Consider the following 14,041-nt stretch of genomic DNA (forward strand, 5'->3'; position numbering starts at 1 on the left):
CTCCCTACTCAGCTACTTTGCCCCAATTCTGTGTGGGAAAGTGTTGAAATGTTTCCTCTGTGTGTGTGTGTGTGTGTGTGTTTTAGAGAGTCCTTCCCGTTTGACCAGCAGTTCAACATCTTGATGAGGTTCATCGTGGATCAGACGCAGACGCCAAACCTCAAGGTGAGAACCTGTCTGAAGGCTCGGCCGCTCATGATTCCTCGTGACGTTGTGGTGATCATGACGGACGTGTCCTCAGGTGAAAGTGTCCATCCTGAAGTACATCGAGTCCCTGGCTCGGCAGATGGACCCCACGGACTTCATCAACTCCAGTGAGACTCGACTGGCGGTGTCTCGCATCATCACCTGGACCACCGAGCCCAAAAGCTCAGATGTCAGGAAGGTATGTTCAGTCCCCTTAGAAGCTTCTGCGTTCACGAGAAACCAAAAATCCCCCTGGCATTATGTTTTTATCCATCTTTAAAGACCTTCACTGTTTGAACTTTTTGATCCGTATCATTGGAGTGATGAGAAAATATCAACTCACGAGGTTGAAATTAAACATTCTATTATATTTTTTAAAGCTGATTTATTTATTGATCCATACATACAGATTTAATATGCAAACCACATATGTATTCTGAAATTGGAACCTTGTATTCATATATTAATTTGAATTATTATGATTAAATCTGATGTGATTTTATTTCCCTGGTCAGAATACCTTTGGATGTTTGTCAAGCTGCGATTATAAACTGGGATCATAGGATCAACAGCATTAACTTTTCTCTTGTTGGGCACGACGCGTAGACACACTGCTGTAGAGCAGATGAAGCAATGTCAAGTCATTGGTTGCATTTTTATATTGAACTAATCACATAAGGTTGATATTTCAATTATTTATTTTTTTTTTTTCCAAAAGACAAAAAAATATGGATTGTGAAAATCTAACAAATGTACTCAATGTCTTATTTTTAGAGATTGTGAAACTCATTATACTCTCCAATGCAGCTGTCACACCGTGTTTGCACCAAGCGTGTGAGAAGACCCTCAGAAAGGCAATGAATTAGGAAAAAAAACATCCTTACTTTGAGTTTGTTGTGCTCCTAAAAAACATCCCCACCCGCTGTGTCTGCGGCTCTCTTGAGAGTCTGGTTGTGTGGTTTCTAGAGGAGGAGCTGTAATGCCCTGTAACGCCCGTTCTGTGTCCCAGACCCTCCATAGCTGGGTGAGCGAGGAGCTTGCTGGCAGGTCCAGCCCGGGCCCCTCTGTGTCCGCTGAGGGCCCCCAGGAGGAGAGGTGTAAGCAGGTAGAGAGGCTCAGCCCCCGAGGCCCGACGCCACAACGCCTCCGAGCACGCCGTACCTAACCTCCCAGCTCTTGTGTGGCGCTTTTCCACTAGTACCTACTCACCCTGACTCGACTGGACTTGCCTCGCTTTGCCTCTACTTGACTCAGCCTCGGTCGTTTTATCATTACAATATATCCACCGTGGTGTGGGTCATCGGAGGTTTCCCCCCCGTCGTGCACAAGTAATCACCCCCGATATGATGCGGAGCAAACATGCATTGGATATCAGCTCAAATAATAAATTGAATGGTATATATTTTTATGTAATTATTAATATTACCTAACGGGGATCGTTATGATCGTGCTTCACTGTCCAGTGTTTCGGTTTCACTGGTGCCCCTGTTAACTGGTGACTTCAGCCACCAGCCGTTAGCAGAAGCTGGTGTTAAAATAAAACAAACAAACGGTACGATACTTTAAACTTGAATAGAAATGCGGTTAAACAATGTTCGCCTGGACAGCTACAGATTTTAGTCGGGTTTTTAACATCTGCTGTGAAAAGGGGACGAAACCGGTTAATCCAAAACACTGGTGGTATCCGTGACCTCCTGATACTCGTAGTGCGTCGCTCCGTTGAGCTCCTGAATCCTCTGGTCGCCACCAGACAATAAAACGTCTGTACCTCATCGCTGCTCCTCTGAGTTTATTTTTATGCATCTGTCTCTGTTCGTGAGCGTTTTTGTTGTGATCGAGTTAAAAAATGGCGGGGTGAATGAGTTGCCCTCTGACTCATCTGTGTCATGACATGCCGGTCGATCAGCAGCCTATCGTCTGCCGACGTCACATTGTCGACTCGCCTCAGCTCGCTTGGAACCTCGACCGAGAAGGAACCAGGAAAGTACCTGGTAGCGGCGACGGACACGTAGTGGAAACACGTCAAAAGCGAGGCGAGTAGGAACTAGTGGAAAAGCGCCAATAGACTCACCAGTTTTGCTCCAGCTGCTGAACGAAAAGATTGCGTGCCTTGCAAACTGATCACTCGCCTGCAGGCTGAGCTCCAGGTGGGACTGCAGGTTCCTGCCGGACTGGCTTTGTAGCTCTGTGTGAACTGTGGATGGACTGCCTAACACGTCCTCTCTGTGGACTCCAACTAACTACCTGTCACTCACCCGCATGCTGCTCAGATCCCGCGTGCTCGTCACAGATCTTATTAGCTATGCTGGAGCACTTGGAGTTTTTAACACCAGTGAAGAGAATCACGTGCTCTCTCTTAGAAAGCGCTGCAGTTTAACCTTTGTGTCAGTCAATCAAAGACTTTTAGTGCAACAAAAGTAGAGAAGGATTCACCAGTGGTACATTACATACAGCCCTAAAAAGATGTGATTCTTAAAGTGCATTGTGATCCTGACTCGTTCTGGCTTATCAGGACTTTTTGTACATTCTAAGACATACTAGTTTACCATATGTTCCAGACTATAAGTCACTCTTTTGTTTGTTTCAGTGGTCATATGACTTTTATATCGAAATGTCCAGGTACATACAAATTATGACCACTAGATGTCACTGTATGGCAGCAGACAGCTGATACAGTACAACAGAAAACCCTCCATTCCTGCCATATTTAACTGACTACACTAGATAAATGGTCCCTCATGGTCTGTGCCAGTATATAGGTCACATGACCAGCCAAACTACGTAAAAGGTGTGATTTATAGTGTGGGAAATGTGTTTAAAAAGGCTCTGTAACTCTCATAAACTGGTTGAAAGCTACTACCATATTTCCCAGACTATAAGTTGCAGCTGTCAGAAAATGCATCATTAAGACAAAAATAACATGTTTAAGTTGTATTTATTCCACAATGTCGAAATGTAATTGTAGTTTTAATAATCCTGATTAGAAGTCACACATCTTTCAGTTGTTTTCCTGGTCATGTGACTCGTATGAAGAAGCGATTTATATATCAAACTAGAACGTAATTTGGTAGAGCGCAGACCTTCGTCAATGCCACATTTGTTTGCGGAACTGAGTTAGCTTCGCTAGCATAATAGCCGTGAGCTCATATCGATGCTATCTAGCCTGTCAGGCAGAAACACTGAGCAGGGAGCGTCTCCATGGCAACGGAGGCTGATCTCCTTCGATCTCCTCCATGAGGTGCCTCTCTCATCTGCTTTGTATGGGAAATTTTGTCGCCGTCTTTTGGAATTTATTTGGAAAGGGTTAGCCGTTGACGTCCTAAAATCTAATGGATTGGTCCTTGGATGATTAAAAATCATCCCTGAAATTTCATGCAATTCGGGTGAGTAGCTTTTTCAGTAAGTTGTTAAAGTATATACATACAAACCAATAAATAAATACATGCAATCAAAAAACATAAACTTCTCGGCCAATTTTGTTGGCGAAGGTAAATATACAGTACATACCATCTGTGCCCACTAGATGTCAGTGTATGACAGCAGAAAGCCGCTACAGTACCACAGAACAACATTTGTATTTTAGTGACGGAGCAAGAAAAATATCCCCAAAAAAGGAAAATGTCCACAGCGGAATTTAAAGTAAAAATAGAAAACAAAAAAGGTGCAGCAGAAAGATTTCAGAGTTGTGTGAGAAACTTGTTGAGGGAGCTGAGAAAAGTAGAGGAACTGTTACAGTGATAAAGAAAATAAAGACATGGGCTGAAAGCTGAGGAACAAATTCACAGAAGGTTCTGGACCAGGACTATCACCAGGTACAACATGGAGGAATACCTTTTTCTTTTTCTTGAAGCATTTTATAACTGGTGCGACTTCTAGTCTGGAGAATACGGTAATGGCATAGAGTAGCGTAGCCAGTGACGGTCAGTCCTGATTTGAGGTGACACGGAGATGTGCGCCGTGTCCTTCAGGCTCCTTGAACTCTCTCAATACTCACCTGCATGTTTCAGACTTGATGTATCGACTGTCTTGAAAGTTTTATCCGCCGAATGATCCTTTCAAATGCTTTTTAACGAGTTTCCTTCACAGGTTAAGGGATTTATTGGTGCACCAGTGTGCACACAGTGGAGCCGGTGAAGTGGTTTTTAATGGTTCAGAGGTGGCTTCCAACACAAAAACTTTTGTTGTTTTTCTTTTTACGATCAAGTTGGAAAGGAGCAGATATTAAAATAATTTTCACCGTTGAGGACATGTATCAGAGCTACAATTTTAACAAACAACTGAAAATCATTAACTGCTTCAGCCAGTTTAGTTTTTTTGGAGTTTTTTTTAAAGATATTTAGCAATTTCAGACTACATTTTTACCGTCTTTATCGTTTTTGACTGTCGTAGTTCTTTTAGCATTTTTGCAGTTTTAGCCATTTGGCACATTCTTCTCAACACATCAAACTTTTTTTTTTTACATGAACCAGTGATTACTGGTGGCAGTGAAAGCAAACAATTCTGTCCACATTGTCTGAAACTCTATTATCTTCCGAAGCTTGTATTTATTTTTGATTTAATCATGGTTAGTTTCAAACATGTAAAACCTTCAATGACAAGAGTGGAGGAGCTCATGTCCCATTTTGAACAATTCAAGTTTCCTATTATTATTATTATTATTATTGAGCTTTTTCAGTTCCTTTATTATTCCGACTGAACCAGTAGGTCAGATCTGAACACAGAGATATCTAAAGAAACCCACCCAGCGTTTAAAGACGTTATTCAGTTTGAAGCAGAGACCCCGTGACCCTGAGCAACCCTGTGGTGCTTCCCCCGGCTGCAGGCGGCTCAGGTGGTGCTCATCTCCCTGTTCGAGCTCAACACGCCGGAGTTCACCATGCTGCTGGGAGCGCTGCCCAAAACCTTCCAGGATGGCGCCACCAAGCTGTTGCACAACCACCTGAAGAACTCCAGCAACACCGGCAGCAGCGTGGTGGGTCTACACACACACACACACACACACACACACACACACACACACACACACACACACACACACACACACACACACACACACACACACACACACACACACATACCTGAAAATCTCCAGTGACACAAGCAGTGGCGTGCTGGGTCCATCACGCCTCTCACACACAACACAGAGACACACTTCACACACACCGCATACACATTTCATACACACACACGCACACACACACACACACACACACACACACACACACACACACACACACACACACACACACACACACACACACACACACAAACACTGCAGAGACTGGACTCCTTGTCTTTGCCTTCTAGAGTTCACCCTGTAACACCATCGGCCGGACCCCGCCGCGCCACACCGCCAGCAGAACCAGCCCCCTCACCTCGCCAACAAACTGCTCCCATGGTGGACTGTCGCCCAGGTAGTTGTCAAACGTCTTTCAACACACGGCACAGTTTCATTTTGAGTAGCCAAATATAATGATCGCATGTAAAACCCAGTGAATTGTACCCAAAAAAAACCCCACCTCTTATAGATATTTCTACAGCCCTCCCTGACAGCATGGCCTGCAGGATAATGCTTCTTTGATAACAAGGTGGCCAGCTCAATGCTCCCAATGTGGCGCCATGTCAGACACTCGTTTCTGTGCAGGTTTTCTTTTAAATAATTGACTTGGTTGTTTTGTGGACAGGATTGGAGCATCGAGCCGGGATAATTCAACCTGTAACAAGCTATTGTGTTAACCTAAAGAGTGAACAGAGCTGCTTTAATTTAAGCATATTCAATCAAAATGTATGCATTTAATAATGCCCACTTTGAGATTAGTTTAGTTTTACGTCATTAAAGAGATAACTACAATAAATATTGTACTCAATTGTGGGTCTTCCTTCAAATTTTGTAAAAGAAAAAACATAATGGTGCGGCTGGGTGCCTTTCCAGTTTGTGCAACCTAAATATTTGTGAGTGCTTTTATTTAGGTTAGTTTTTTCATTTAATATGATTACAAACTGCAAAAACTGCAAAAAAAACCCGTGCTCCTCTGGTCTTACACTTTGCGGATCCCTGATCTAGTTGCTCGTCGTCTGACAAACGTTTTAAATCCTGTCCAGTGCGAGAAGCTCTCTCGAATCACGCTCCTCACCTGTACCTTCTGATTTTAATCTGATTTTAACACTCTCACCTGCTCCAGACTAACTTCTGTAAGTTTGCTTTCGGTGGGGTTCTTTTGCAGTCCTTCTCTCTCATCTAAGCTAACCCTCAACGCTCAGACTCTTTTCTCTTTTCTCTCTCTTGTCACTCTTCCCACATGCTTGTAAATCCCCCCCTCCCCTTCCCCACCTCCCCTCGCCTCCTGGCCGCGCTGTGCCAACAGTCGGTTATGGGGTTGGGGTGTGGACGGACTTTCAAAACACCCCCCCGCCACCCCTCTTCCTCCTCCTCCTCCTCCTCCGCCTCACTCCACCCCTGCTGCCCCCTCCCTCAGGGCCCTGCGCAGAGCGTACTCACCCAGGTAACCGGCGGCCTCGGACCCAGTGTTTATAATTTTGTAATTTAAAGTGTTTGTTAAGCTTTAATCCCCTCGTCAACACTGTGTAATGGCCCTGTCCACACGAGCCAAAACAATCTTCTTCTTTTTTTTTTAAAGCATGAGGAAACATGAAGAAAAAAGTTTTCCGTCCACACAACATCGATGCAGGAAATATCTGCTGCCACACGACTCCATGAAAAAAACAAACACTCAAAACGATGCGGTATATATGCTCCTAAAACGCCACACCTTGTGGATGACTGGCTTCAAATGATGCAGCTGCGTGAAACAGCGTGTGGACAGGGTCTAATGCTAACCCCCCCCCGGTGCATTTTGTATGAACTCCTGCATATTTCCTACTTCAGCATGATGGAGTACGACACGGAGAACATGAACTCGGAGGAGATCTACAGCTCGCTCCGCGGGGTCACTGAGGCCATCCAGAGCTTCAGCTACCGGAGTCAGGAGGACCTGAACGAGCCCGTCAGGCGGGAGGGCAAGAGGGACGATGGAGTGAGTGATTCACACGCCCTGCTTTACTTTTGGAAGAAGTTTTGGTTTTTCAGTTTTTGTGGGGAATATATGGAAAACATAAAAAGTTCACGCGACAGCGATATTATGTCATGAAAGTTGGACACTTGAGTAGAAAAGAGAGGCGTCAACAATAGTGGGCATTGGGGTCCAAGCCTCGGGTTGTGAGCCACAGTTTTGGTTCGTGTTAGTTGTTTTAGTTCAGAGGTCACAATCAGTTCACCTGGAAACGTCATAAAACATCTTAGGTTGATCCTCAAATTTCACCCCAAAGCCCACTACCTCCAACTTTCTGAGCAGTGTAATATTCGGAGAGTTTGTAGAAGATGCCTCCTCTTCTCTGTGGTGCAGGCGGGCAGAGAGGGCGTGGCCTCGTCCCCCGGCCCCGATGCCCGTCTGGGCTTGGACTCGGTGGAGGGAGGCCGCACCGCCCTGGACAACAAGACGTCGCTGCTGAACACGCCGTCCCCCCGCTCCTTCTCGGGACCCCGGGGCCGGGAGTTCGCCCCGTACGGCTACGGAGAGAGCATCTGCACGTACGACAAGAGCGCCCTGAAAGAGGCCGTGTTCGACGACGACGTGGAGCAGTTCCGCGACTGTGAGTGTACACAACCACCAAGTCTCAGCCTGACCCCCCCCCCCCCATCATCTACATTCCCTACAGTTTATCATGAGTGAACACTCCTGTCTGTCTTTTGTCTGTTTCATTTATTGTCATCAACGCCCCCATCTCTCCCCCCCCCCCCAACACACACACAGGCCGACGTCAGGAAAGCGGCGAGAACAAGATGGCGCCGCCAAAGGTCTTTGCTCCCGGTAAAACCTCCTTGTGTGTTCACTGACACCCCACCGCCACCGCCAACCCTGGCCTCCCACCTCTGTCTCATATCATGTAGTCATTTATAGCTGAACACCTTCCCATTTTCGTGGGAAAAAACAATGATTCTTTTTATTTTGAAATCTGGTTGACCTATATACCACGAACAAACAAAAATATAAATTCAACACTTTTTGTTTTTGCTCCCATTTTTCACGAGTTGAAGTCAAAGTTCTAAAACTTTTGTTCTATGTACACAAAAAGCCGGTTCCTCTCAAATATTGTTCACAAATTTGTCTAAATCTGTGAACAATGATCCATGATGCAGCCACCTCACAGGCGGATCATCATATCCAGGTGCTGGCAGGCCACAATGAAAGGCCTCTCCGAAACGTGCAGTTTGAGCTCCACCGCACGATGCCACAGACGCCACACGTTTTGAGGGAGCGTGCAGTTGTTGGACCTTTGACTTGAGTGGAGAACTGCCCACATTCGATGGCGTCCTCTTCACGGATTAATCCCAGTTTTCACTTTACATAACAGACCCGTGGCCCGTGGTGGCGGTAAAGTTATGCTATGGCTAGGCGTATGGCATGTTACAACAAATACAGGTACATTTCATTGACGGCACGTTGAATGCACGGAGGTACCGTGACGAGATCCCTACACCCGTTGTGCCGCTCATCCACGACCATCGGCCCCATGTTGAGAAGAAGTGCTCACGAGCATGGATTTAGACAAATTTGTAGATCATATTTGAGAGAAATAGGAATTTTGTCTACCTAGATATAGTCTTAGATCTTTGAGTTCAGCTCATGAAAAAATGAGAGCGTATATTAACTGAAAACGTCACAATTCTAGATGTGTTTTATTTCTCTAATTACTCGATTACACCCACAACACATCCAGTAGCTCGTGAAAGTAATTCCCTTCATAAAATAGTAAAGTTTTGTCTTCAATTGATCTATTCCTGAGATTTACATGGAGGAAAAAGGTAGAATTGCTGACACAATTACTTCACATTAACTGTATATTTCCTCTGATAAAACATCCCACATTGACGATTTACATGAGACATAACAGTCGATTTTTGCTGTATTGTGTTTTGTATCAATGACATTTTAATTATATTTGCTTTTGGATGAAATAATTTAGTTATTCCACCCCCCCTCTCGCCCCTCTCGCACCCCGGAGCAGTCGGTCAGGACCACTCAGACCTGGTGGCCGACCTGCTGAAGGAGCTGTCTAATCACAACGAGCGGTCCGAGGAGAGGAAAGGCGCCCTGGTGGAGCTGCTGAAGATCACGCGGGAGGACAACCGGGCCGTGTGGGACGAACACTTCAAGACCATCCTGCTCCTCCTGCTGGAGACGCTGAGCGACAAAGACGTACGTCGTCCGCACCACCTGGGTCTTCGGCTTTTAGCCACTCCACCTTTTCAGTGACACCGTCTTTCTCTCCGCGCTGCAGCACACCATCCGGACTCTGGCTCTGCGGGTGCTGAAGGAGATCCTGAGGAACCAGCCGGCTCGCTTCAAAAACTACGCCGAGCTGACCATCATGAAGACGCTGGAGGCTCACAAAGACTCTCACAAGGAGGTACGACTCTCCCGCAGATACTTCAAACTAGACACGGGGCCGAGTCTCACATGCAAGTCTCTAGTCTTTTTTTTTTTTTTTTTTGTCAAGTCAAGTCACCTTATTTTCATGTCCTGTTTTAATACATATTTATTACTTTAGCCTTCGTTGAACAAAATCGGTGCTAATAGTTTTAATCTACAGTAGTCTTGACTTAAAGCACTCAAACATACTCGCCTCTGACAGAGTAACAACATCTGGATCTTTCCACAGATTTGATTTACCTGAAAATCGTGCAGCGGAACGGTTGACGCCATTAATACTGATACTGATCTGCTCAAAAACCTTTAGAGGAATCAAGTTTTCCACTTCACTGTAACTCCGAGTGACTTTGACCGCTGACCTGTGCGTTCCAGAGTCAGGGGTCAAAGGTTGGACTTGTTGTTCTCGGCTCTTCTTTAGTATCACTCTGTTGGTCGCGGTATCATCGCAGGCTTAACTTGGACAAGTGTGTGTGTGTGTGTGTGTGTGTGTGTGTGTGTGTGTGTGTGTGTGTGTGTGTGTGTGTGTGTGTGTGTGTGTGTGTGTGTGTGTGTGTGTGTGTGTGTGTGTGTGTGTGTGTGTGTGTGTGTGTGTGTGTGTGTGTGTGTGTGTGTGTGTGTGTGTGTGTGTGTGTGTGTGTGTGTGTGTGTGTGTGTGTGTGTGTGTCCTCCGCAGGTGGTGCGTGCAGCTGAGGAGGCGGCCTCCACCCTGGCCGGCTCCATCCACCCGGAGCAGTGCATTAAGGTTTTGTGCCCCATCGTGCAGACGGCCGACTACCCCATCAACCTGGCGGCCATCAAGATGCAGACCAAAGTCATCGAACGCATCGCCAAGGACTCGCTAGTCGGGCTGCTGCCCGACATCATCCCCGGATTGCTGCAGGTCCACAACACTACCACTTGAACATATCCATGAAACACTCACAGTGCTGCAGGGAAAAATAAGAGTTATCTACCCCCAGCTCTATTGAGGGGCTTCAAAAGATTAAATCTGCGGCCACCAGGGGGCATCTGGTCAGTCGAGTCACCCCGACAGGCTCCACTTGGAGCTTCTCCCAGACGCCGGCTGCTTGTTATTAAGATCTCTTTTGGTTCGTGCAGCTTTTTTACAGAGTGAAGTGAGTTTTATCTTTGCCTGTCACTTTGCACTCTTATCATCCTCACACGTAACAAAGCAACATGTTAGCTTTAGCTTTGTTTCATGATGGGTCGGCAGGTCAACTTGACGCTGTTAAAGCGCCCTCTGCTGGATCACGGATCAAACTACATTAGTGCCTGACGCGCCTGGAGAGATATATACGTACACACGTGTACATTACAGCTCCAACATAAAGTTTTAACCTCATGTTTGAAAAAGAGATTACGGTGGCCTGGAAGTACAAAACACAGCAAACTTCAGAAAACACTACCAAATCAAAAAAACACTACAAAATGGAGAAAAAGATGGGGACGTGCTGTTGATTGGTCCATAGATTGTTTTGGATTTGATTTAAGATAAACTTTCGTGTTCAGCTCCACAAAATGATTGTCTGGTTTCTCGTAGATACAATAATAATAATATTGATAGAAAATTTGCTCTATTTTGTAGTATCTTATAGATTTGATAGTGTTTTCTCTATTTGGTAGTGTTTGGGGATTTTGTAGTATTTTCTCTATTTTGTAGTGTTTTCTTGATTTTGTAATTTTATTCTCTTTTTTTTTTGTGTTTTTCTTTTAAATTCTGCAGTGTTTTTTGGGGATTTGGTAGTGTTTTCTGAAGTTTGTAGTGTTTTACACAGGCGGTCTATGTGTGCCCTAATTCTTTAAAATGACTCAGGAGTGTGGATAAATCTAGCAACTCTCACGGCTGAGCACGTTCTCTCAACCGGTGAAGCCAGAGCGAACTCCCAGGTGGAGGCTCTCTGTGCTTCACAAGATGTTGAACATTTTCTAATTTTTACAACCGAATCATCCGAAAACCGAGAACGGCTCCATCCTCCTCCAGCTCCATCCAATCTGCCACATGAGAATGAAGAAACGGCAGCTTTATAATGACTTTATGAACTAAAAGAAGGTTCAATGCAGTTTTTTTTTAATCCAGGCTGCTTTTCTTCTTTCCAGCAGTTCTGTGAGTTTGTTAAAGACATGAAACATGAAAATAGATTATCGACTTAAACACATAACGTTTCTCTCTTTAAATGGTTTAAAATTAAACCACCCGAAGGTGTCTTATTCTTTCTTTTTATATAGATAAATTAAAAACAACAATAAAAAGGCTCTTAGAGTGGAATAGTTTTGCTTTGCCCGTGTGAAATGCCATGTTGAATTGGGAAAGTTAGTAGAACACGTCGGAGCAAAGTTTTTTTGGGGGCCGATTCAGCAGAAACGTGGCTGTGGGCTGCAAACAGGCTTATTTGGACAATGTTCATATTTGGACACTGGGAATTATTTGCCTTATTTGTCCCTGAAAGTGTTTGCGTGTACTCTGCACTCCCTGGGGCTCCTCCCACGTTCCTGCTGACCCCCGGCGTGTGTGTGCGTGCGCGCACGGGATGCGTGTGCGCGGCGCCTGATGTTGCCCGCTCTCTCCGCAGGGCTACGACAACACCGAGAGCAGCGTTCGCAAGGCCAGCGTGTTCTGTCTGGTGGCTATCTACGCTGTGATTGGAGAGGACCTCAAACCCCACCTGGCACAGCTCACGGGCAGCAAGGTAGTGACGAGCGCCAAACACACAGACACAAACACACACACAGACACACACACACACACACACTGGTTTAAAGCTCCTCAGCAGACACAGAGCCTTATCATCTTCCCAGGTTGGTATTTCTAGCCGGTTCCAGCCGGCTGTCCAATTTAAAAAAAACAAACAAAAAAAAAAACAAAAAAAAAACAGGGTCATTGAGTTAAGTAAAGTTCAGGTCTGAGGGTCAGGTTCTCCTGACTGGAAGAACCTTCCCCTCCAACCTGAGATCAACCGTACCTCACAGACTATAAGTCGCACTTGAGTAAGAGTTGCTTATGTTAACAAAAGTACAAACCCCCCCCCCACACATTATAAAGACGGGGACAAACAGATAGTTCGTCTTCATTGTCCATGTCCAGAAGTAACTTGCCGGTTCGGCAGCTGCTATTCTAGAACCTTCTGTCAACTTGCTCCTCAGCTCTGATTTAAAGCCCTTTATTCAACCTTCAAAGTTTCGCAGTAGCATCTTTCTGTTGTACTATTTTGCATTAAAGCTTCTTTCGTAATGTCGGTTTGTAATATTGGGCCGTTTTACTATAATAATACGTTTCCTTTAACAAATTGTTTTATGTTTACAGATGAAGTTACTGAATCTGTACATCAAACGTGCCCAGACCACCAACAGCAACAGCAGCAGCTCCTCTGACGTCTCCTCACACAGCTAATTACCCCCCCACACCCCCCACACCCCCCCAGGCTCTGCAGTCTGAATGTAGCCACAGTGTTTGTTTTCAGCTGGAGGAGCGGAGCAGCACTTCCTCCTGGATCAAATCATCCACTTGCCTTTCATTTGGGATGAAGTGTCATTTGGCTGGCCCAGTGATGGTTATCAATTCACACGTTACTGATATTACAAGAAAAAAGGTTTTGACAATGATCACGAGTTGTCTCAAAGTTCCTGATTGTAACTTTTATTTTGAAATCCTAACTCCACTAGGTACTGAAATAACTGCGATCGCCGCGATACATGACTTGACAATCCTGAGTGTGCAGGTCTTAAGGTACAGAAGTTGAAGCCGCGGTTGAAAGCTGATGATTCTTGTCTTTCAAAAAAAATGCTTAAAAAAATGGGGCGACTGTGAAAGGGGGCGTGGTCTACATTTTCGGGATTCACTCCGGAACTTGTCATCGTTAAGTCGAGCCGGGCCGGCGGACCTTTGTAAATATGGAGAGAGACTTTGAAGAGGAAACTGTGAACCTGCACGACGTCTGAGAGAGCTACCACAGTGTTCACACACACACACACACACACACACACACACACACACACACACACACACACACACACACACACACACACACACACACACACACACACACACACACACACACACACTCAGAGCGTTTTTGTTTTTTTTCTTGTACATACACTTCTTGCTCCACAGAACTTTCTAACGTGTTTAAGAAAAGAAAAAAAAAAAGTCGACTATCATTTTTTTTGCACGTTAAGCAAAATAAGATTGCATGTAATGCCGCGGGCACCGGCGGCACGCTGCTCGGGAGGGGGGGGGGGCGTCCGGGGGTCTTTTAGCCGTTTCAAGTGCACTTGTAAACATTGTCACGTCTGTCCAGGATTGTGTGAACCTGCTGCTGATTGGAGCTTTTTGTTTGTCTCAGTATTCAGGGAGGAAATTTGTTTTT

General features: G+C 45.3%; 1 protein-coding gene across 1 annotated transcript in view; it reads left to right on the forward strand.

Annotated features, from left to right (window-relative positions):
- The window catches only part of clasp1a (cytoplasmic linker associated protein 1a), a 55,957-nt gene extending 42,509 nt beyond the window's left edge, over nt 1-13,448 (forward strand). The window contains exons 28-39 of the mRNA XM_080478423.1: nt 87-165; nt 242-385; nt 5,009-5,158; nt 5,494-5,600; nt 7,073-7,220; nt 7,590-7,836; nt 7,998-8,054; nt 9,253-9,443; nt 9,526-9,654; nt 10,351-10,557; nt 12,248-12,364; nt 12,979-13,448. Of these exons, the coding sequence (XP_080334549.1) occupies nt 87-165; nt 242-385; nt 5,009-5,158; nt 5,494-5,600; nt 7,073-7,220; nt 7,590-7,836; nt 7,998-8,054; nt 9,253-9,443; nt 9,526-9,654; nt 10,351-10,557; nt 12,248-12,364; nt 12,979-13,065 (1,663 nt within the window). The 3' untranslated portion in view covers nt 13,066-13,448. The remainder of the gene's footprint in view (nt 1-86; nt 166-241; nt 386-5,008; nt 5,159-5,493; nt 5,601-7,072; nt 7,221-7,589; nt 7,837-7,997; nt 8,055-9,252; nt 9,444-9,525; nt 9,655-10,350; nt 10,558-12,247; nt 12,365-12,978) is intronic.
- Nucleotides 13,449-14,041: the final 593 nt, after the last annotated feature.

The sequence above is a fragment of the Lipophrys pholis genome, assembly GCF_963383615.2.
Source record: "Lipophrys pholis genome assembly, chromosome: 13".
Lineage (NCBI taxonomy): Eukaryota > Metazoa > Chordata > Actinopteri > Blenniiformes > Blenniidae > Lipophrys > Lipophrys pholis.